The 22,960-nt window shown below is 48.6% G+C and overlaps 1 protein-coding gene across 3 annotated transcripts in view; it reads right to left on the bottom strand.

The window, feature by feature from the left end:
• The window catches only part of NPAS1 (neuronal PAS domain protein 1), a 104,318-nt gene extending 81,670 nt beyond the window's left edge, over window positions 1-22,648 (bottom strand). The window contains exons 1-3 of one of the 3 annotated variants that reach the window (XM_053401877.1): window positions 22,505-22,648; window positions 10,406-10,577; window positions 7,051-7,289 (exon numbers count right to left, since the gene is read on the bottom strand). In XM_053401877.1, coding sequence (XP_053257852.1) covers window positions 7,051-7,289; window positions 10,406-10,497 — 331 coding nt within the window. In that variant the 5' untranslated portion in view covers window positions 10,498-10,577; window positions 22,505-22,648. Of the gene's footprint in view, window positions 1-7,050; window positions 7,290-10,405; window positions 10,581-22,504 lie in introns of all 3 variants that reach the window. The other 2 variants (XM_053401878.1, XM_053401876.1) reach the window with 2 other exon arrangements.
• Window positions 22,649-22,960: the final 312 nt, after the last annotated feature.

Genomic DNA, 22,960 nt, shown 5'->3' with positions numbered 1-22,960 from the left:
TGTCAACCTTCCCTTTTTTTGCAGGAAATTCCCTTACTCCAGTGCCATTTCCCGCTGCTTCCCACTGCTATCCCGGATTGTTAGATACCCCGTAGACTGTCCCCGGGACAGGTGAGGCTACTGATCCCTCATTTTCAAATCTGAAAGTTGACAGCTATGAAGGAGCTTCCAAACACTCTTTTTATTTATTTTGCAAAACCCACATACCTCCGGATCGTAGCAAGACATCCAGGGATTTACAAGAAATATTCAAGCAGAACTTCCAAACCCTCCTGGTTCCCCTCTCTCATTTTCCCCCACACCCCTTCCTTCATCCCATTTCTTCCACACTGGGTGACTGGGGGGCGGGGGGGGGGGAGAGAACTGAAAAATCAGGCTCCATTTTACTTGTCAAATTAGGGCCAATTTAAACAATTGGTCTCCCTCCAGATGTTTTAATAAACCGCTGATTGATTAATCAACATGACCTTAATATTTTTCCCTGGCTAAGCCCCGGGAAGATCTTTGCTGGCGGCATTAAAAACTGCTGCTAATTGCGCTAATGCGATTGATTAGGAAATTGGCCCCGGGTCAAAGATGGTAATTAGTACAGGGGAAATCGCTGGCCAACAGCCTCTTTTGCGGATGGGGGTTGTTTTGGGGGGGGGGGAGAAGAGAGAGAGAGAATAATTTGCCCGTCAGGCAAGGTGCTGCAAGTCAGGATTCCTGGGTTCTGCCCAGAGGCGACATTTGCAAGTGGTTAAGAGTTTTACGGGTTGTTATTTGAGGACGGGTGAAATTCAGGCTTCCGGGAATTGCGTTCTTTTTGTTCCTCTAAAACTCCAAGGTCCACTCAGAACCAGCACAATTACATACGCTTCAGGTTACATACGCTTCAGGACACAGACTCCGCTAACCCAGAAATAGTGCTTCAGGTTAAGAACTTTGCTTCAGGATGAGAACAGAAATCGTGCTCTGGCGGCACAGCAGCAGCAGGAGGCCCCATTAGCTAAAGTTGTGCTTCAGGTTAAGAACAGTTTCAGGTTAAGAACAGACCTCCAGAGCGAATTAAGTACTTAACCTGAGGTACCACTGTAGTGTTCTACCAAGGCTGCCTGCAAAGAATTCTGGGAAATGTGGTTTCTTAACAGTGCTGTAAGGAGACCCCGCCACCACCATTCCCCTCCCAGAGCTAAAATTCCCAGAATTCCCTGGGAAGAAGGATCAATCATTCTGGGAATTGCAGCTCTGTGAGAGGACAGCGGGGTCTGCTAGCAACTCTCAGCACCCGTTGCAAACTACAGCTCCCAGGCCTCTCTGGGGGGAAGCTACGACTGTTTAATGTGGAATCATAGTGTGTTAAATGTATGGCGTAGCTGCAAATCGTTATGTATCTAACGGTTCTGGCATTTTCACTCCCAGGATAAGTTACTTGGGCAGATTTTCTACCTCAAGTGTCAAAGTAACTCAGCCAGCCTTAAACTGTATTTTTCACTCCATAAGACGCACCTCTGTATTTTTCGCTCCATAAGACGCACTTTTCTCCTCCTAAAAAGTAAGGGGAAATGTGTGCGTCTTATGGAGCGAATGTGTGGTCAATCGCTGGCTCCCTTTCTGGCCCTGCCCCCTTGCCCCAGCTTCCATTGTTGAATGTTCTGCAGACGGAGCCTGTTTGTTTCCCCAGCGACATGTGACTGGCTGATTAGATTATCTGTCTGGAAACTGCAGAAATGGCTCCCTTTCCTTTCCTAAAGAAGCTGCAGAACTGTGAGTTGAACCCCATAAAAACAGGATTTGTTTCCCTTTGCAAGGTAAGCTCAACAACTTTGAGCTGATCCTCAAAAAACGGGGTTTCCCCCCTTTGCAAAAGAAGCTACACAACTTTGAGCTGATTCCCCCTAAAACAGGCCTTTCCCCCTTTCCTCCCCTAAAAGCTAGGTGCGTCTTATGGTCAGGTGTGTCTTATGGAGCGAAAAATACAGTGGTACCTCAGGTTACATACACTTCAGGTTACATACGCTTCAGGTTACAGACTCCGCTAACCTAGAAACAGTACTTCAGGTTAAGAACTTTGCTTCAGGATGAGAACAGAAATCATGCTCCGGCGGCGCGGCAGCAGCAGGAGGCCCCATTAGCTAAAGTGGTGCTTCAGGTTAAGAACAGTTTCAGGTTAAGTATGGACCTCCGGAACGAATTAAGTACTTAACCCGAGGTACCACTGTACATCAATTTGCAATTTGAGTAGGAGAAGCAGAAAATGGGACGGACCATTTTCTGCACACCCACATGTCTTCCTGTGAGATCTCAGTGCAAAATCACAGCACCCTAAAGGGCAGCCATACTCTGGCATGAGAAAACGGGATGTCCTGTTTTTTCCTGGGACACTTGCGGGGCATGTTTTCTGCTCCACCTTAGGCAGCAAAATGTATTGGGTTAGCACCCGCCAATCAGAGCCAAGTGAAGTACAAAATAATGGGGGGCGGAAGGTGAAGGACCAAGCACAAAATGGCTGACTCAGGGATCAGGAATCGAACCCATTACCCTTCCTCCCTGGCCCCTCTTAAGTCTAAACACTTGGCTGTCCTGTAGCCAGGGTGGATCTTCACCCAATTGACTAAGATCAGAGATCCTTGCAGAAAATTAGAAAACCTGCCAACAGATTTGCATCAAAGAACCCAATTAATATTTATGTTTTGCAGGTGAGAAAGAAAGGGGCCGTGAGATTCAGTTTTATGAAATGGGAAAGTTCTGCAAACACTGGTAAGCATGAAGTCCCATTTTACAGCCGGGGAACACTGAGGCTCAGAGAGACACAATCCTCCCAGGGACAGGGGCAAACAGGACATTTGCACTTTCCTGAAACCCTGGAGAGTTGCTGCAGAGAATACTGAGCTAGAGGTCTGACTCTGTATACGGCAGCTTGTTATATTCCTATGATATTGTAGCAGCCGGCAGTACCTTGGAAAAAGGAAGCTGCAGTTTTTGTTAAGTGCCTTCTTTAAAAACAGATTTCCCACTCCACCTCCCCACCCCTCTCGCCAGATCTGATTAATTAATTAAATCAGATTAATTAGCTTTTGCTTGGTCAACTCCAAGAGAAGTTGGAGGAGGAGGAAGTTGTAAAACAGGATGCAACCTAAGAGCTATCAGTCTAACATCAGCCAGACAGGTCAGTGCAAGAGGTTAAAGAAACAGAGATAATCTGGGGATCTGGAGGTCCCAAACTCTACCTGTCTTAACCCCTCTTTTGCAAGCTGAGTTGCACCCAAAGTTCCAGAAAAAAGGAACCTGTAACAGTTATGTTAGAATTACAGAACCGTACTGTTGGGAGGGACGCGGGTGGCGCCGTGGGTAAAACCTCAGTGCCTAGGACTTGCCGATCGTATGGTCGGCGGTTCGAATCCCCGCGGCGGGGTGAGCTCCCGCCGTTCGGTCCCAGCTCCTGCCCACCTAGCAGTTCGAAAGCACCCCTAAGTGCAAGTAGATAAATAGGGACCGCTTAATAGCGGGAAGGTAAACGGCGTTTCCGTGTGCTGCGCTGGTGCTGGCTCGCCTGCTGCAGCTTTGTCACGCTGGCCACATAACCCAGAAGTGTCTTCGGACGGCGCCGGCTCACGGCCTCTAGAGCGAGATGAGCACGCAACCCTAGAGTCAGACACGACTGGCCCGTACGGGCAGGGGTACCTTTACTGTTGGAAGGGACCTGAGGGTCATCTAGTCCAACCCCCTGCAATGCAATGTTGGGCTCTAACTCCCAGCCATGCTGGCTGGTGCTGGTGGAGTTCTAGTCCAGCAACATCTCTGGGGGGGATACAGGTTCCCCAGGCAAGGCGTGAAGGCAACAGCTCTCCCCTGTGGATCCAAACCTGATATTCAGAGATATGCTATTCCCAAAGCTGGAGGCTTCACGGAGCTATCTCAGAGTGGCCAATAGACTTTCCCTCTTAAAAGAAATGGCCTAAACCTTTAAAAAGGACATCTAAGGTAGCAGTCCTTTCCCTCTTAAAAGAATTAGCCGAAACCTTTGAAAATAAAAATGGCATGTAAGGTAGAGGTCATCACCCACATCTTGAAGCAGTGAGTTCCACAAGATAATTGTGCATTGTTGTATGACCAATATTTCCTTCTGCCCACCCTGAATCCAATTTCATTGGATGAAAGCTGCCACTCCCAGCTACTAGTATTACCCTCCCCACAGTTCAGGGCCCAAACATCAATTTCCACTCTGCTTTCCACATACTACGCCACTAGTCCTCATTGTAAAAAGCTAACTCACGCAGCACACTCTGCCCATAAATTAAGCACTCAGGCATCCTAATTCTCTGTTCTGACCCCGCTTTCGCCCTCCAACACCACTCTATTTTTAAACCCTCTTCCAGGACACAGCTGCAGCAGAACAATGGGGGAAAGCCCTTCCATAGTTTTATAAAGTTCTCGGCACTCATTTTTCCTAGCTGATCATTAACAGAATTCACTCTGCAGAGATTTTGGCTCCTCTTGCAAACAGGGTGCTTAGGAGTGGGGTGCAGAGTTCGGCTCAACAGCAAAGTGCCCCTTTCTCAGTGCTGGAATTTGCTTTTTGAGGGGGGGGGAAGAGGCAAAGGGGGTGCAGGAAGAGGGGGAGAAACGGACAGCACCTCGCCCAAGCCTCTCCAAACAATAGGCAGATGTTTATCCCTATTTCATGGAACACTCGTTATTTGGCTGATAATTACCCCGCGGGTAATGATAGTAATCAGAAATTGCTGCAAGCCTGTATTCTTCCAAGGCAGTTAATTTATTTAATTACACACTTTGAAGCTGCATTATTTAAATGGTGATTTATTGCATGGCTAATCAATGCTATTTTATCTGGGCAAGCGCCTTTGTGCGGTGCGTGCGTGAGCGCATGGGTGTGTTGGAATGAAACGGCGCCCTGGCCTTTTCTGCGAGGAATTAGGGATAAGGGGATAGGAGGAGGACGAGGAGGAGGAAATGGACAGGCTCTGGGGGAGACGAGATTTAATTGTGTCATGGGAAGGGGTCGCCAAGAAGGACGTCGGTCTTGCGAGAGACCGAGAGGAGGGGACGACCTGCAACTCAGCCGCAGAGCATGCAGAAGTCCCCAGCTTCAAATTCCAGGTAAAGGGATCTCAGGTAGCATGTGATGGAAAAGACCTTCCTCTAACCAGCAGTCCCAGAGAGTCACTGCCAGTCAAAGTAGACTGTACTATAGGGTTGCCATATTCCAAACAGTGAAAATCTGGACCCAAAAGTTGTTGAGCGCTGGAAGCATTGAGATAAATTCAACAGTGTAAACAAGTTTTGATGGATGCAATAAGAGTGACTAGTGGGGTGCCACAGGGTTCTGTCTTGGGCCCGGTCTTATTCAACATCTTTATCAACGACTTGGATGATGGACTCAAGGGCATCCTGATAAAATTTGCAGATGACACCAAACTGGGAGGGGTGGCTAACACCCCAGAGGACAGGATCACACTTCAAAACGACCTTGACAGATTAGAGAACTGGGCCAAAACAAACAAGATGAATTTTAACAGGGAGAAATGTAAAGTATTGCACTTGGGCAAAAAAAATGAGAGGCACAAATACAAGATGGGTGACACCTGGCTTGAGAGCAGTACATGTGAAAAGGATCTAGGAGTCTTGGTTGACCACAAACTTGACATGAGCCAACAGTGTGACGCGGCAGCTAAAAAAGCCAATGCAATTCTGGGCTGCATCAATAGGAGTATAGCATCTAGATCAAGGGAAGTAATAGTGCCACTGTATTCTGCTCTGGTCAGACCTCACCTGGAGTACTGTGTCCAGTTCTGGGCACCACAGTTCAAGAAGGACACTGACAAACTGGAACGTGTCCAGAGGAGGGCAACCAAAATGGTCAAAGGCCTGGAAACGATGCCTTATGAGGAACGGCTAAGGGAGCTGGGCATGTTTAGCCTGGAGAAGAGGAGGCTAAGGGGTGATATGATAGCCATGTTCAAATATATAAAAGGATGTCACATAGAGGAGGGAGAAAGGTTGTTTTCTGCTGCTCCAGAGAAGCGGACACGGAGCAATGGATCCAAACTACAAGAAAGAAGATTCCACCTAAACATTAGGAAGAACTTCCTGACAGTAAGAGCTGTTTGACAGTGGAATTTGCTGCCAAGGAGTGTGGTGGAGTCTCCTCCTTTGGAGGTCTTTAAGCAGAGGCTTGACAACCATATGTCAGGAGTGCTCTGATGGTGTTTCCTGCTTGGCAGGGGGTTGGACTCGATGGCCCTTGTGGTCTCTTCCAACTCTATGATTCTATGATTCTATGAATAATGGAATACTGAACGGTATAGGGTTTTTTTGTAAAATATGCAGGGATTTATGATTTGTAAAATGAACCGTGGAAAGAGAAGAAGGGGAGTCACTGATGTAAAATAAGTATTTTAAATTGTAAAACAAAACTTAATAAAAAAAATACACACACACACACTGCTTTTTTTATAGAGGGATGCACACCCCTAAACATTTTGTGAATATAAGTTGGGCCTTATTGAGGGGCAGTATTTCAATATGGGTAGGAAAATGAGAGTACCCTTAAACATTTTTTTAGGAAAAAAGCAGTGTGTATGTGTGTGTGTGCATGTATGTATGTATTTATATATTTACAGTGTGTGTGTGTGTATTTATATATTTACACACACACACAAGTTGTTGAGCTTTGTTGTTGTTTTGCCAAAGTTGTTGCTGAAGCTTTAAACAATTTTTAAGAAGATTCGCCAAAATCTACACTTACGGCATGGGTTGCCATAAACCCAGATTTCCCTTTACATTTCAGTGAATTCCACCCGGGATGCTGTTTATGAGGGCCAAAACCCAGCTATGTCTGGGAAATTCTGGACGTACGGCAGCCCTCAATGCCTTTTGCCCTAGTAGGGGGCAACGTCTTAGGATCTAAACAAGGGGGAGTCCTTAACCTTTCGCTCCAGCTTCCTTCCAGAGGCAGCGATGGTCATTGCCACTCTTACAGCTAAAAAAGCAAACCAAGTCGCCGTCCCTCATGGCCCATGGACAATTCCACACGCATCTGCCACCCACCTTTGCCAGGCGGGGAAGGCCCTTCTGCCCGCAGGCTCCAGGGCGGGTCTCCGTGGTTGGCAAAGTCACGCATCTTGAGGTAACTGATGGTGAGCCGGACGATGGAGGCCTTGTCCAGCTGGCTGGTGATGGCTCCGGGCAGCGGCAGCATCTTGGCCAGTTCGTAGAACTCAAAGTTCTCCTTGCCCCGGCGAGAGCGTGCAGCGTTTCGGGACTTCTCCTTGCGCAGGGCTTGGAGGCTGCGGAAAAACCACCATTGTTATTACAGTGGATGTTCAGGTTGTGAACGTGATCCGTGTGGGAGGCACGTTCACAACCTGCAGCGGCACCTCTGCACACGAGCGGGTTGCGATTCGGCACTTCTGCGCATGCGCAAAGCGCAATTTAGCGCTTCTGCACATGTGCGAAACCTGGAAGTAACCCATTCCAGTACATCCGGGTTTCGGCAGGTCCATAACCCAAAAAAACGCAACCTGAAGCATCTGTAACCTGCGGTATGACTGTATTTTTATTTATTAAATTTATCTACCACCCCCTTCACCCGAAGATCACAGGGCGGCTTCCGGTATAAAAACACAAAATACGGATCATAACAGCCACAAAAATATTATTAAGACATCTGAAGGCAGCCCTGTTTAGGGAAGTTTTTAATATTTAATGCTGTATTGTTTTTAACACTCAATTGGGAGCCGCCCAGAGTAGCTGGGGAAACTCAGCCAGATGGGCAGGGTATAAATAATAAATTATTATTAAATTGTTATTATAACCACCAGCCTCCTGAACAGGAGAGAGATACGGGCCTGCCCTGACCAAATGCCAACCGACAGGATAGAAAGCCTTTGCCGGCCATTTAACCGCTCACGGAGCGGCAGGACCAGCCGTGATCGGCAGAAAAGGCCGACAAGGTACACTTAAAACTCATAGGGTAGAGTTGGAAGGGACCCCGGTGGTCATCCAGTCCACCCCACTGCAATGCAGGAATCTCGCTTCTGCAAAAAGCGCAAAAGGGTTTCCATTTGTTTCTCCCAGCCCCCACTTTTCCTCAGAGGTTCCTGTTCAAAATACTAAGAGAAAGATGGTGGTTATATTGTATGAAATGTCTCAGAGGAGATACCTGTACCAGGGTGGATAAAAATCAATGGTTGTTGTTGTTTTTTTTTAAAAAAGGAAAAACATTTTTATTTAAATTGGATTTTTAAAATAAAGTGGGGAAATCTTTCTAAAGATAGTTTTCTATTTAAGTTACATTATAGTCCAAAGGCTATCCATCAGGAAATAAGGATTTGTTTTAAGTTTTTCATGTGTGCTAAAACTCAGCCTAAGGTTGTTGTTGTTTTTTAAAAAAATGTTTAACCACATCAGTTAACAAACATGGATACATATGCTATAACGTTATGGTTTTAGTTAAACAAATTGTTTAAATTGTTATTAAGGAAAAGATTATTTTTCTCCTTCCAATAAAGTACACCAGAAAGGTTGTCCAAATATAAACAGTTAACTTATTAAACCTCACAATAATTTCATAATTATCTGTCAATGTATTTCTAATGGTATAACCAAATCAGTCATTTTTTTATATAACTGTAAAAACTACTCTGAAAATTTATTATTCCAAAAATGAAACCTTCATCTGGTTGTAAATACAGTGGACCCTCAGGGTAACGTAACTTTCATGTTGCGAACGTGGCAAATCCAGAAGTGTATTCTTCCGAGTTTTGCTGCGCGCGCATGCACAAAAGCACTCTGCACGCCTCACGCATGTGCAGAAGAGCTCTATTGCGCCATGCGCATGCACAGAAGTGGCGCCTCTACTTGTGGATTTTTCGGGGTACGTACGAACCCCTGGAACGAATTACATTCAGATCCAGAGGGTCCACTGTATTAAGATTATACCAGCAAGAATGAGTCTTTCTGTAAAAAAAGACATTTAAGTCTTACTGACTAGTGATTTAAATCATGATTTAAATCGATTTGATTTCAATCAAATCCACCCTGACCTGCACCACACATTTAAAGCACTTTGGTGCCTCTTTAAACAAACATGGCTTCCCGCAAAGGATTCTGGGAAGTGTAGCTTGACAAGAGCATTGAGAGTTGTTAGGGGACGCCTGTATTCTCCTCAGAGAGCGACAATTCCCAGAGTTCCTTGGGAGGAGGGATGGATTGTAAAACCACTCTGGGAATGTTAGTTCTGTGAGGGGAATAGGGGCTCCCCAGACAACCCTCAGCAAACTACAGCTCCCAGGATTCCTTGGGGAGGAGCCAAGTCTGAGCTTTAAATGCATGGTGTAGGTTTGGCCTGTCACACACAGTCAAGCCATGCGTCCATAATCCTCATTGCTCGACATGAGACTGCCGCGTTTGGCTCATTTTTTTAGCACAAGGGAGCACCACAAAATGGACAGAAGGAACTGAGGGCTTGCAGGGTCTGATGGGAGTTGTAGTCCAGGACGCCTGGACGGCAAAGACTGCTCTCTAAGGAGTTCAGGGTGGCTCATGTTGGGTGTTTGCCCCAGCTAACCCTCCAAGCGGGGCTGCATTAAGCATATGTGAGGCCGGGTACAAAATCCGCCCAGCGCCCCCCCCCCCCAGGTTGCCCAGTCGCAGGAGGGCAGAGCCGGCCGGCCACCTCAGCGTCTCGCTGGCTCGGTTGGCCCCGAACTCGCGGCACAGAGCTGCCCACAGCAGAAGAGCCCGCCACAGCGCTCTGACGGGCAGACGGGCTCTTCCCCGGCCGGACTCAACTCTCAGGCCCCGGACTCTCGGCCTGGTGCGCCTGAGAGCCCAGGTGCCCCACACCCCTAGCACCTATGGATAAGACGGCCCTGCCTCCAAGCAACCCTGCAAGATAATAATAATAATAATAATAATAATAATAATAATAATAATAATAATAATAATAATATTTTTTTATTTATACCCCGACCTTCCCGGTTCAGAAAACCGGGCTCAGGGTGGCTAACATCAAATTTAAAACACTTAATTGATGCATAGCTGTTAACTTTTCCCTTTTCTTGCGAGGAATCCTATTTGGAATAAGGGAATTTCCCTTTAAAAAAGGAAAACGTTGACAGCTATGAATTGATGCAACAAAAAACAGCACAAAACACCGTATAAAACGTGCGTAACAATAAATTCAGAATTCAAAAATCAATTTAGGGGGGGAAATCCATCCAATAAACATTAGGTGATCACCAGGGCTAGCTGGCTAAATTAGTCCAGGTTGGCTAGGGCTGCGAGAGTGAGCAGCTTCATGACCGAGCAAAGACTTGAACTCAAGATCTCTGTAATCCATGGCACAGCGGCTACGAAATATTACGCCCAAGAAGGGAGGCAATAAATGGAGGCCTCTTACCAAGGCACCGGCTGGTTCTTCACTAATAAGCCTTGCAGGAAATCCCATTCCACGCTGACGCATTTCACCTCGCTGCCGTACAGGGCTGCCATCTCAACCCCGGAACCATCCGATTTCGGGGCAGCCTCAACGCGTCCTCCGATGGCTGGTTTCCGTTAGGGAAGGCCACAACCTTCTGGAAAAAGAGGGAAATTGGGATTACAATGGGGGGGGGGTCTTGCCTTTCTTCTCCCCAGTGTTCAAAATTCCCCAGGCGCCAGGAGAGTTTTGCAACTGGTGCGGGTTCAATGGCAAGATCTCTAGATACCAGGCTGACGACTGAAATCTGCACCTGTCTGTTAAATTTGTATACTGCCCTGTACCCGCAGGTCTCAGGCCCCAGCCTGTATATGAAATATTAAAATTCTCCTTGTTAGAGAATTATAAGTCATACCGCTGGTAGGCTGTACACTTGATCTGCTGCTCAGCAAAGTTTTGTTGGGGGGTTTTTTAGTTATCGAAGCCTCCCTCAAAGCACATTTTGAGCAACTAAATCTAAGCACGAGGAAAAGCCAACACCAAATTCAGCATCTCTGGAATATGCAGATCTTTTTACTTCCTCCTGTGAATGCTGTTTTCACACTGCAATCACTTGGAGCCAAAACTGTATCCAGTGCTATGTATATTCTCTCTCACACACTCACACACACCAGCCCAAAAGAGAAGAATGGAATGCCCAGTGCAAGATCCAGAATCTTTTCAAAATCAGTGCCAAAACTCCAAAAACAACAGATTGGCAAATCAAATTACAGGAATTGGTGGAGACGGCGCAACTGACTAGTAAACTCAGAGGAAACTCAAAGCAAAAATTAGCGGGAAAATGGGATGTTTATAAAAAATATGTTCAAAAATACAATAATAGTTTTGACTCCGTGCTAGCATTCGAGTGATAAAGGAAATAAAAGGAGGTGGACTACAATTAAGGAATTATTATGTTTTCAGAATGTATTTGAAAAAATATATAGAAAGGTTTATTGTTTTCTGTACATTCAAATGTAAGATAAAACATATGCAAAGGGACTTGACAGGAAGTCGAAGTTGAAGAAAAGATTTTGGAAGATAAAAGGGGGAAAAATATTTACTTTCATTATTATCATTTTCTGTGTGGGTGTGGGTGTGTGGGTGTCTGCACATATGTGTTGTTGTTGTATGCAATGTTTGGGAGGAAATAAGACGGTAAATAACAAATAACAAACTAAATATCGATGTATGTAATTTTTATTTCTTAATTATATTTTGTGGTAGTATGGCTGTATTGTTTTCTGAAACATAAAACCATTCAATAAAAAATATTTTTTTAAAAAATCAGTGCCAAAAAAGAGCACTCAAGTTTCTAGTCCACATGCCCATAAACGTTAAATTCGATCTGCAAGTCTCAATCAGCAGACCAATCAACAAACGCTTCTGTCCAGAGGTAAGGAACCATTTAGATGCTGCTGGACAACAACTCCCCTGGCATTGCTGGGGGCTGGACTAGATGACCCCCAGGGGGCCCCTTCCGACTCTACAATTCTACGATCCCATAGTCCCTGAGCATTGGCCACACTGACTGATGGGAGTTGGAGTTCAACCGCCTTGCAGGGCCCTCGCCCCCCCCCTGAGCCAATCAAATGGCAAAGTCTGAGAGCGAAGGGCAAACACGAAAATGTTTTTGTCCTGGTGCATTAACAGTCATCCAGAACTGGAAAGGAAAATATCTCCCGAAAGTGACTGGCAGCACGTTTACTCCAATTGTCATAAAAAAGTGCCCTGTGCCATGATTTCAAAAATGGGGGGATTGGTTTCAATATTTCTCCTCCTGTGATGAGGCTACATTTTAATATTTTAATGTTTCAATATTTTAATGTTGTATTTTAATTTTGTTTTTAAGTTGTAATCATTCAACTTGTTTTTATTATTGCTTGTAAGCCGCTCTGAGCCCAGCCTTGGCTGGGGAGGGCGGGGTATAAATAAAAATTATTATTGTTGTTGTTGTTGTTGTTGTTGTTATTGTTATTATTATTATTATTATTATTATTATTATTTTTCCAGCAACACATGCACCGGCTAGTCAACTGAAATGCCGGGAATTTTTCTACCTGTTTCAGAACCTGCCCTGTGACACTTACTTTTCTGGCACCCCCCAACATTGCACCTGCCGTACGGGGCTTCGTACATCCCAGCCCTTCTCTGAACAGCGTGGATTGCGGCGGAAACTGCTGTGATTTGTTTGCAAAAACGCTTTGCAGAGGAAAAACTCTGCCGCCTCATCTGACTTGGCTCTGCATGGCAACAGCCTCTGGCTTCCATGATGGGCTTTTTCCCCCAGCTCCTCGGGGTGGCTACGGGTGAACACCCACTGCTGCCTTTGTCCAAACTCCCGGGCCACATTCTTGGAAGGGACACCAAAGGTCATCTAGCCCAACCCCCATGCAATGCGCTTATATCGCAGCAGGAAATAGCTGTGAGCTACTCCAGGCTGCAAATCAACCAAACTTGGGGCACAAATTTTAATGCCAGATTGGGGAACCGTTTTTCACCCAAGGGCCCCATTCCTCTCCCTAGGGGCCACATGGAAGCAAAAGTGGGTGGGGCCATGAATTTGGTTTTTGCACTTAGAAGGTAGGCTAGTTTTTACAGACACTCGCACTCGCCTCTCTGGCTTCCATCGAGACTAGAGCAGAGTTCAAAGACACAGTACAGCCAGGCAAAAGCAGTTGGGGTGCGAAACAGGACCAGTGAAAGGGTGGGTCCTAGGGAAGGTTCCAAGGGCCACATAGAGAAGCCTGGAGGGCCACGCTGCTCAAGGTTCCCTAATCATGTTTCACAGAATCTGATGGTGGATGACGGATTCAGCAAATTCATGGAGCAGGGGGTCTGTGGATGGCGATAAGCTATAATGCTCCAGATGGAACCTGCCGATTCAGAAGCAGTCTACCTCAGAATGCGAGTGGCTGGGAAGCAAGCAGTGCGATGGTAGAGATGTCTGGGGCACCTGGCTGACACCTGTGGAACTGCGGGAGGACAACACAATGGACTCCATATAGGTAAGTAAATTTTTATTTATACCCCGCCCTCCCTGGGCAAGACCGGTCTCAGGGCGGCTAACATCAAATACATTAAAACACAATCAAACAATTGATTAAAATACAGCTTTAAAATTAGAATCAGGATAAAATTAAATGACCGCCCATGATTTACAACCATAGGGGTCGGGAACCTTAGGGCCAGCTATCCATGTTGGTGCCACATGAGCCGAGAAAGGGCCAAAGAGGTAACTTACAGGGTCCCATAGAGAGGGGTCAAACTGGGCCGGAACCAAAGGCCAGACAAAACAGCTCCATCTTGCAGGCCCTGCGGAAGGATGTCAAGTCCCGCAGGGCCCTTGTCTCCTGCAATAGTGCATTCCACCAGGCTGGGGCCAAAGCCAAAAAGGCATTGGCCCTGGTTGAGGCCAGTTTAACCTCCCCGAGGCCCAGGACCTCCAAGATGATATTATTTGCAGACTATAAGGTCCTCCATGGGGCATACCAGGAGAGGCAGTCCCGTAAGTATAGGGTCCTAGGCCGTAAAAGGCTTTCAAGGTTAAAACCAGCATCTTAAACCTGACCCTGTACACGACAGGACCTAACGGTCAGGGGTCCCTTTACCTTGGATCAGGCCAAAGGAGACCCCCCCTAGTGTAGCACCCTCTTCTCGCCTGGCCACCCCATAAGTGTACAAGCCGGGCATGAGATGCGCTAGCCCTCAGCTGAAGCTGGAGAAGCAGCGAATTTAATCCTGCCCCAGTCGTGCCTTGAATTTTGGATTCGCTATTCTGCTCCTTGCTGTGAAACAGCTCAGAGAGAGTTATACTGCTGAGCTGCCTATACAGTCAATTTTTTGAAAGTATACATATTTACACTCACATTAATTTAGGGAAAGAGACATATAGAAAGATCGTATGACACTGGGGGGGGGGCGGGGGGGGGGGAGAGAGAGAAATCTGCCTTTTGGGATGCAGGAAAGGGGCCCTGAAATAGCTCTCCACTTGTACGGAGAGCTCTCTGCAAGAAAACAAGTTTGCATTACTAGGGTGGGAGAAAGCGGCACAGAGGGAAGAATGGAAAACTGCAGGGCTGACAAACTCTCCGAGCAGCAAGAAGCTGAGCTTGAGAGAAGAATCTTGCTAAAAAGCCACTAATTGCAAAAAAAAATTATTAGCATAAACTATGACACAAATTTAGCTCAATTATCGCTGACTCCCTTTGCTGGAGTTATAATTAAAAATCCACAGAGCTGGCAGTAAAAACTCAGAGAGAAGGAGACCTTCCTAAAAATAAAATATAAATAAATCAAGCACATCGCACATAAAAAAGCCAATGCAATTCTGGGCTGCATCAATAGGAGTATAGCATCTAGATCAAGGGAAGTAATAGTGCCACTGTATTCTGCTCTGGTCAGACCTCACCTGGAGTACTGTGTCCAGTTCTGGGCACCACAGTTCAAGAAGGACACTGACAAACTGGAACGTGTCCAGAGGAGGGCAACCAAAATGGTCAAAGGCCTGGAAACGATGCCTTATGAGGAACGGCTAAGGGAGCTGGGCATGTTTAGCCTGGAGAAGAGGAGGCTAAGGGGTGATATGATAGCCATGTTCAAATATATAAAAGGATGTCACATAGAGGAGGGAGAAAGGTTGTTTTCTGCTGCTCCAGAGAAGCGGACACGGAGCAATGGATCCAAACTACAAGAAAGAAGATTCCACCTAAACATTAGGAAGAACTTCCTGACAGTAAGAGCTGTTCGACAGTGGAATTTGCTGCCAAGGAGTGTGGTGGAGTCTCCTCCTTTGGAGGTCTTTAAGCAGAGGCTTGACAACCATATGTCAGGAGTGCTCTGATGGTGTTTCCTGCTTGGCAGGGGGTTGGACTCGACGGCCCTTGTGGTCTCTTCCAACTCTATGATTCTATGATTCTATGAGACCCGAGTTCAAATCTATCCTGTGGAGTCAGCCTTGGCTAAGTCACTAGCTCTCAAGCTCAGTTTCCCCACTGTAAAAATACATCTAAATATATTAGTGGGTTTCCTCTTCTCCATTGTAGTTTCTGAACTATCTTCAAGGGCAGCCCCATGTGGAGCATTGGGCAGTAGCCAGGCCTAGAGTTAACCAGGGCATGGATGGTCCTCCAGGATATCAGGGGTGAAAAAGCGAAGGATTGCCAAGTACTTTGAATAACAAAAAAGTGGTACTACCAACACGAGAAGTCACCTCTTTTTCCCAGTTTCCCTTGCAAGCGTCTACCTGTATGGCTGGGCAAGAGTGAACAAAACGTCCAGGCAGTCCAAAGTAATAATATATTGCAGGGGTCGGGATCCTGCACTCTCCAAATGCTGTTGGACTCCCAATGGCTCCAGCCACCATTGGCCAACCATCAGGAATTACAGGAACTGGAGTTTGGCCAAAGATCTGGAGGGCCACAGGATCCCAGGCCTCGTACTTTCGGAACTGTACCTCTGGGCATGCACAGAGGGCCTTACCCTCACCGCTTGAAAACTGCCACCTGCCCTGCTCCCCCTTACATATCAGGCAGAGACCTCTGTCCCAGCAGGACTACGAAAGGATCACAGAGACCTCCGCCCAACGTGTATTTATTTCAGAAATGAAATTTTGCTTTTGCCAACCAGATGCACTGTTAGAAATGAGCCAGGCACATTTTGAGACCGGCGCGGATCAAATTGCGATCTCTGGATGCTAATTTGGCGACTGACATCTCCATCCGGCTGGCCCCTCCAGCTTTCTGAAGCAGTTAAGCAGAAAGAGCTTATTTGCTGCATTTATATTCCATCTGTTTCTACAAAGTAGTACCCTATAAGGAAGGTTAAGAGGCTGTGACTGGTCCAAGGTCACCCAGCGAACTTCATGGCTGGGTGGGGATTTCAACCCTGACCACTACACTGCCTTCCTAGAGTCCTTCTGCTAAAGGGCAGCTCTAGAAACCAAGTAAGTCATTAAATGCGGGGGAAGCGAAGTGTCACTGAGAGAAGGATCTGAAATATTTTCCTGAAAGCTTTAATTAGTTTTATTCTGGATTGGTTTGTTTGATGTTTCAATGTGCTGTAACCCGGTTTGAGGTGTTTTCTTTAAAATACAAAGCGGTATAGAAATGAAAATAATAATAATAATAATAATAATAATAATAATAATAATAATAATAATAAATTCTATAGTTTTTTTAAAAAGTGCCCTGACATTCCGTTTTGGGAACATAAAGGTAAAGGGACCCCTGGCCATCAGGTCCAGTCATGCCCAACTCTGGGGTTGCAGCGCTCATCTCACTTTATTGGCCGAGGGAGCCGGTGTTTGTTCGCAGACAGTTTGTTCCAGGACAGTACACCAGAGGCAGTGTACCGTAATGATTGGCCGGGGACCCAGCTGTGAGAGTTGTAGTCCAAACTGTCTGCAGGGCGCCTGGTTGCCAAGGCCTGGTTTAAACAGATTGCGCATCCTCATTCTGCTTAACCTCAGCTAACCTCGGTTTCCAAACAAAGGTCCGTATAGTCAAAGCTATGTTTTTCCCAGTAGTGATGTATGGAAGTGAGAGCTGGACCATCAAGAAGGCTGATCGCCGAAGAACTGATGCTTTTGAATTCTGGTGCTGGAGGAGACTCTTGAGAGTCCCATGGACTGCAAGAAGATCAAACCGATCCATTCTTAAGGAAATCAGCCCTGAGTGCTCACTGGAAGGACAGATCCTGAAGCTGAGGCTCCAAGACTTTGGCCACCTCATGAGAAGAGAAGACTCCCTGGAAAAGACCCTGTTGTTGGGAAAGATGGAGGGCACAAGGAGAAGGGGACGCCAGAGGACGAGATGGTGGGACAGTGTTCTTGAAGCTACCAGCATGAGTTTGACCAAACTGCGGGAGGCAGTGGAAGACAGGAGTGCCTGGCGTGCTCTGGTCCACGGGGTCACGAAGAGTCGGACACGACTAAACAACAACAACAACCTCGGTTTGAAAGCGACAACCTAACCAAGAAGAGACTCGCGACATCCAAGCCCCTTTGGACTGAGCCAAATAAACTTCTCGCCCTGGGGTGCAATTTGCCAGAGGAGGAGGAAGGCTGCCCAGTTCAGCCTGGCTGTGCAGAACAGTCCATTGGGAAAGCTGAAAATAAGTATTATCTGCAGTGGCTGGGAATTCAAGAAAGCAGGAGCAAAAAGTGGCTCTTTTTCAAGCATCAGCATAGAGTCGGCTCTGCCAGGCAGCCTCCGGAGGGGGGGCACCCCCCCCAATCCTCTCCTTTCTCCTCCCCCTCCCCGCATTCGATGCGTGAGTGCCCACGCATACCGATCCAGAAGCACGCACAACTGCACCAGCACCCTCTCACACATACCAATACAAAACCCACACCTCTCGCGCATATAAAATCGAGATCATCAATAGACGCTGCGCACCGCGCATACCAATGCCCTCGCAGGCCTGCTGGTTAAACACCTTTGCATGTTGAGGATGGCATGGAAAGGGCTGGGGCGCCAGGAGACTTTGGAGCAGAAGGCGGGGTGGTTTTTTGGGTGGGGGAGAGAGGAGGGAGACCCACTACATCAAGGACTTGTGCACGCCTGAAACTTTCAGGCCAGGAAGGCGGGGTGTTGTTTTTTGGAAAGGTGTATCTGTTTGGTGCGCCAGCGACAGCCATGACAACAAAAGGGGTGAAAGTGACTAACTAGGACGAGGAGGAGAAAAGGCAGCCTGCAACTGGGGAGAGATCCCCCCGCAGAGGGCGCAGAGGAAGAGGAGAAGGGCACACAAATTAGTTTCCAAAGGGGAATTCAGGTGGGTAGGCAGCTTAAAGATTATTGGCACGGCAGCGCTTCACTGCACCAAAAAAAAACCCTGAGAAGAGATAAAGTAGCAAAAAGAGCTAGAAGGAAAGCTTTCTTTGAAACGCCGATATCGCATTCCTAGCGGCAAACATTTTAAGCAGCCACAAGACCAGGTTTATGAGCAACGCCAGGGCTATCGCTAAAGCGAGACAAGATTTGTTGGGGGTGCAGAGAAGCAAAGCACAATTCCTGGGGTGCACACACCCCATCGTCCCTTGCAAAGCCACAGAGAACGGAGAGTGCAATTAGTGGAACGTGCTCAGTCGGTCGCATCCTCTGTAACACTGAGAGGGATCTGAAAAGCACCCCTGCAAACGCTCACAGCTGATGGAGCAATGAAATGTTTGGGGCCAGACCTCCAGAGAGACTGTCCCAAACGCGGCAGAGAAACTTGGGGGGGGGCTGTTCAAACAACACAGGAAATTAAAGAAAGCCCAAGCGGTTTTGAAAGCACATGCAAGGCTTGAAAAAGAGTTGTGGTATAAAACCAGGATTTGATGGAAAGAAATAAACAAGCGGGCCCTGCAGCGCAGTGTGTTGCTGCCCAGCCAGCCATGCCTTCTTCCAGGACACTCCATTGCATCTCTTCTCCCTGTTTCTCTTCAATCTACTCTCCCCCTCCAAATCAGGGGTCAAGTCATGTCGTACCTGCTGCCTGCCAACTCCCTCTTATGCAGGGATCTGGTGGTGCTTTAATTGCAGAAAGACTTTCACTCAGAGAGAGAAATTCAGCAGAAAATGAAAGGGAAATAAATGCCCTTTTGCCCAGAAACACGCCCCAAGTGGCAGAGAAGACACCCAGCTGAGAAACGGGGATTAGGAAACGCTGGGTTGCACTCTACCAAAATCATTCACGCCACCATCTCTGACAGCAGCGGCAAGGAAGCAAAGCCCCTGAAGGACAAGGATCTCCCATTCATTCCAAAGGAACCATTTGTTCCACACAGAGCCCCTCAAAGTATTCGGATGCATTTGGCTTCTTCCTGGGGCCACTGTGCCCCACAACTCAGATGCAGCTTTCATCTCAGAGAACTCAGGGATGTGAGGGTCTCCCTTCCTGTGCCCTGAAACCGGAGGGGATTTGAAAGCAGGCTAGGAAGGTTTTGGTGTGATTTCAGGAAGCCTGCCCAACCTGTTTCATTGGCAGGAAGACATGTGCAAGCAAAGCATCTCTTCAACCATATCTGGCTCTTAGAAACTGCCCCACAGACTTGGGTCCACCTAGCTCAGTGCTGCCTACACGGACTGGCAGCTGCTCTCCAGGGTTGCAACTAGAAAAGAGACCTTTCCTGGTCTCACCTGCTGGGGACTGAACCAGAGACCTTCTCCATGCAAGCAAGATGCTCTACCTCTGAGCCTGCCTTCATTCTGACCCTGAGACAACCTGCGCCGATTCCCCCACCCCAACAAAAACTGGCAGGGGGCTCAGCGGCACAGAGCACACTTTGCCAGAAACGGCAAACCCTTTCCTTTTAAACCTGGCAAGTAAGAAAGGGGGAGATTGATTTATTTTTTTAAAGAATACAAACCATTTACTTTTTGCGGTTTTAATCAAAAATTGGGGGGGGGCAGGGTGGAAGAAAAGTTCTGCTAGCTACTAAAATAAAAGAGCATTTTATTTACAAGAGAGTTTCCTGCTGGCAGCCCAGACTCAAAGGGAAGTGTAGCACACAAGGCTGGACCATCCGCCATCAAACACACCGGCCATCACTTCTAGCACATCTGAAGGCCTGGTAGAAACATGGGGAGGCTTTCCCCTCCTCCCCACCCCACCCGGGAGCATGCAAAAGGTCCTGGGTTCAATTCATGGCTGGAAAAGACTCCTGGCTGAACCACTGAGTTAAGTGGACCAACAGGCAGCTTCCTACATTCTTGGCCAGAAGTAATATTAGCTGGCCAAAAAGCAGTCCAATACGTGGCTGTTTCACAAGCCCAGTTAAAGGTGTGGAAGCGAGGAAGGGACACACACCTGTCCCTGAAAATGATAGCCAGGAGGCTGAAGGCGACTCTCAAGAGCTTTCTGCTCTGGTTTTAGTTATCCCTGAGCTATCCAAAGCCCTCAACATGCAGGTTTTGGCAGAAGCTCCACACAAGACGCCCATGCATGCATGCAACCGGATTCTGAAGCTCTGCAACCCAAAGACCTTTTGACGCCTGCGTTCCTTCCACAAAAGCCCAGCTAAACCTGGAGCACAGTTTTCCAGAAAGTCGCCTTTGGATCTCAGGAACAAATGCACACACTGCAAAGTCTGAGTTCCCTCGTTTTGCTTCTGCCCTAAGCAAAAAACCCGAAAGCATCCCTTTCCACAGCAGGAAACCCTGTCAGGACAACATCTTCTTTCGTGAGGATCCAACCAAATCAGCCAAGACCCCTGTCCAGCCTTGAGCTTTGCAATTCTTGACCCCAGCACTCAAGACCTGCAAACCTGCTTTATGCCATCAGCTGTTGGACGGGCAAAGTTGCGGTAAACGGAGGCTGCAACCTCTGAACATGCGCGGAGTGCCTTTTCCCTCCCTGCTCACTACACTCAAGACACCTGCAGCTGAGAGGGGAGGAAGGCAGCCAGCAATGCTGGGAATGTGGAGTTTCAGCCCCAGATCCTCTTTCACAAAATTGACCAGTTCTTGGCTCAGTGCAGAAAAGGTATCATAGAAAACAGTGGCCATGATTCAGAACGTCAAGGGCCAAATTGGGGGCAGGCGATGCACTTCTTGGCTGATTCAGATTTCACCAGGGTGACTGCCTAGTTCAGCGGTGAGTCGATTTATTTATTTGCTCATGCCCATCTTTTGCGTCTGGTGGAGCAAAAACAAGCAACAATTGTTCCCCCCCCTCCTCCCCACAGAAAAAAAAAGCCCTCAAGTTTGGCACAAAGCAAGGCTGGGACCATGGAGCGCACTCTGGGCAAAGACAGAAGTCACCAGACAAGACGCCCGCAGTTTGCTCTTTGGCACCCCAGAAAGATAAGGGGAGAGGAACATCCCAGGCCAGAATTTACAGGAAGCAAACTTCTCACTTACCTTTCTCGCTTTGGCTGGATCCTGTAAAAAGCTCCTGTTAAGTCACCCACCACACTGGATTATGGGGTTCAAGCAAGAATTATGGGGGTGGCCTTGCTTCTTCTGAAGTGGGGAACTCACCCCACCCCTCCAAGCCTAAATCTTATCGGAAGTTGGGCACAGGGAAAGCACCAGATGGAAGAGGAGGGTTAGATGGGGGGGACACCCCACACTGGGGGAAATGGAAGGAGGACCCCACATAATCCAGGGCAGGGAGCATCTCTGCCAAGGGACAGAGGGTCCCGGCAAAGCAGCCAGGAAGCAGCCAAGCGCCACCATCCAGCTCCGGGGCAGTGCAAGGAGGCCAGACTCCCAAAGGCTTTGACTCCGCATCCCCAGACAAACCAAGGGAAGGAGACATCAGACATTCCTTCACAACAGCTTGACCCATCTATGGGTACCCACCCAGTGCCTAATGCAAGTCACATGACCCCAGGAACCTCTCATCAAGCGTGCCCCCCCCCTTCAGGGAGACATCCACCCCCACTAGGAACTTTGTGCTCCCTCCCTATATGTGCTTCTCTCTCCCAGCCATTATCTGAGACATCACCGCTGCTCCAGGCAATTCAGACGAGCCAGGTCACAGCTTCAGGGTAGCCTCACCACTCCCTCCATCACCACCCCCCATGTAAAAAAGTGGGTGCACCCACTTTCAGGCAGCCTCCATCGAAACCCCCTGGCTTCCTGCATTGCAGGGGGTTGAGCTGGATGACCCTGTGGGGTCCCGTCCCCTTCTAGATCCTCCACCCAGTCCCAACTTCGCGCCTCCGTCCCACTTTTTTCACAACTGTCTTTCTGCTCCCCACCCCAAACCCCGTCTAGGGGCTCCCCCAAAAGGAGCCTTCAGAAAAGCTTTCCTGCGCCACCTCGCCCCCTTTCTCCCCCAATCTTCTCACCCTCCCCCCCAAAAAACCCACGTTGCTCTACGGGGCCCCCAAAACTTTTCCCCTCTTCGTCCCTGAACCCTCACCTTCGGGGGGATGGGGGGTCCCCCAAACACCTCGCCTCCCGCTCAAGCGCCCTCGGATCCCCCCTCCCCATCCGCCCCCAAACTTTCCCCGACGACCCCACCCCAACGCGCCCGGCGCGCACGTGCTCCGCTCCGGGGCCGCCGGGGGCTCGTCGGGGCGCGCCGGGCTCCCCGCGTCTCACTCACCGGGCGCGCATGATGGCAGCACAAGCAGAAGAAGCGGCGGCGGCGGCGGCGCCCGCCTCCTCCTTCTCCTCCCCGCGCCCGGGACGCCCCCGCCGGGATCTGCCCGTCCAGCGCGGCCTCGGGGCGGCCCGGCGGGGAGGCTCCGCCATAGAGCGGGCGATCGAGGGGGGCGAGCCGGCCAGGCGCGCACGAGGAAGGGGAAGGGAGGCGGGCCGGCCGGCCGGCGAAGGCGCGTCCGCCCCGGCGAGCCCCGGCTGCGCTGCGCTCTCGCTGGAGCGGGTGCAGAAGCAGCAGGCGCCGCCGGCGCGGCTGCCTTTCACATGGTGATGAGCGGGCGCGGCGCTGCGCATACTGATGCCGCCTCCGCCCCTCCGCCGACTGGACGGGGGGGGGTCGGGGGAGGGGAGGGGGAGGAGGAGGAGAAAGGGGGGGGTCGGCCCGAGCCGAAGTTGAGCG

The sequence above is a fragment of the Podarcis raffonei genome, chromosome 8, assembly GCF_027172205.1.
Source record: "Podarcis raffonei isolate rPodRaf1 chromosome 8, rPodRaf1.pri, whole genome shotgun sequence".
Lineage (NCBI taxonomy): Eukaryota > Metazoa > Chordata > Lepidosauria > Squamata > Lacertidae > Podarcis > Podarcis raffonei.
The sequence above is the reverse complement of the archived record's forward strand: the minus strand, read 5'-3'. Positions and strand labels throughout refer to the sequence as shown.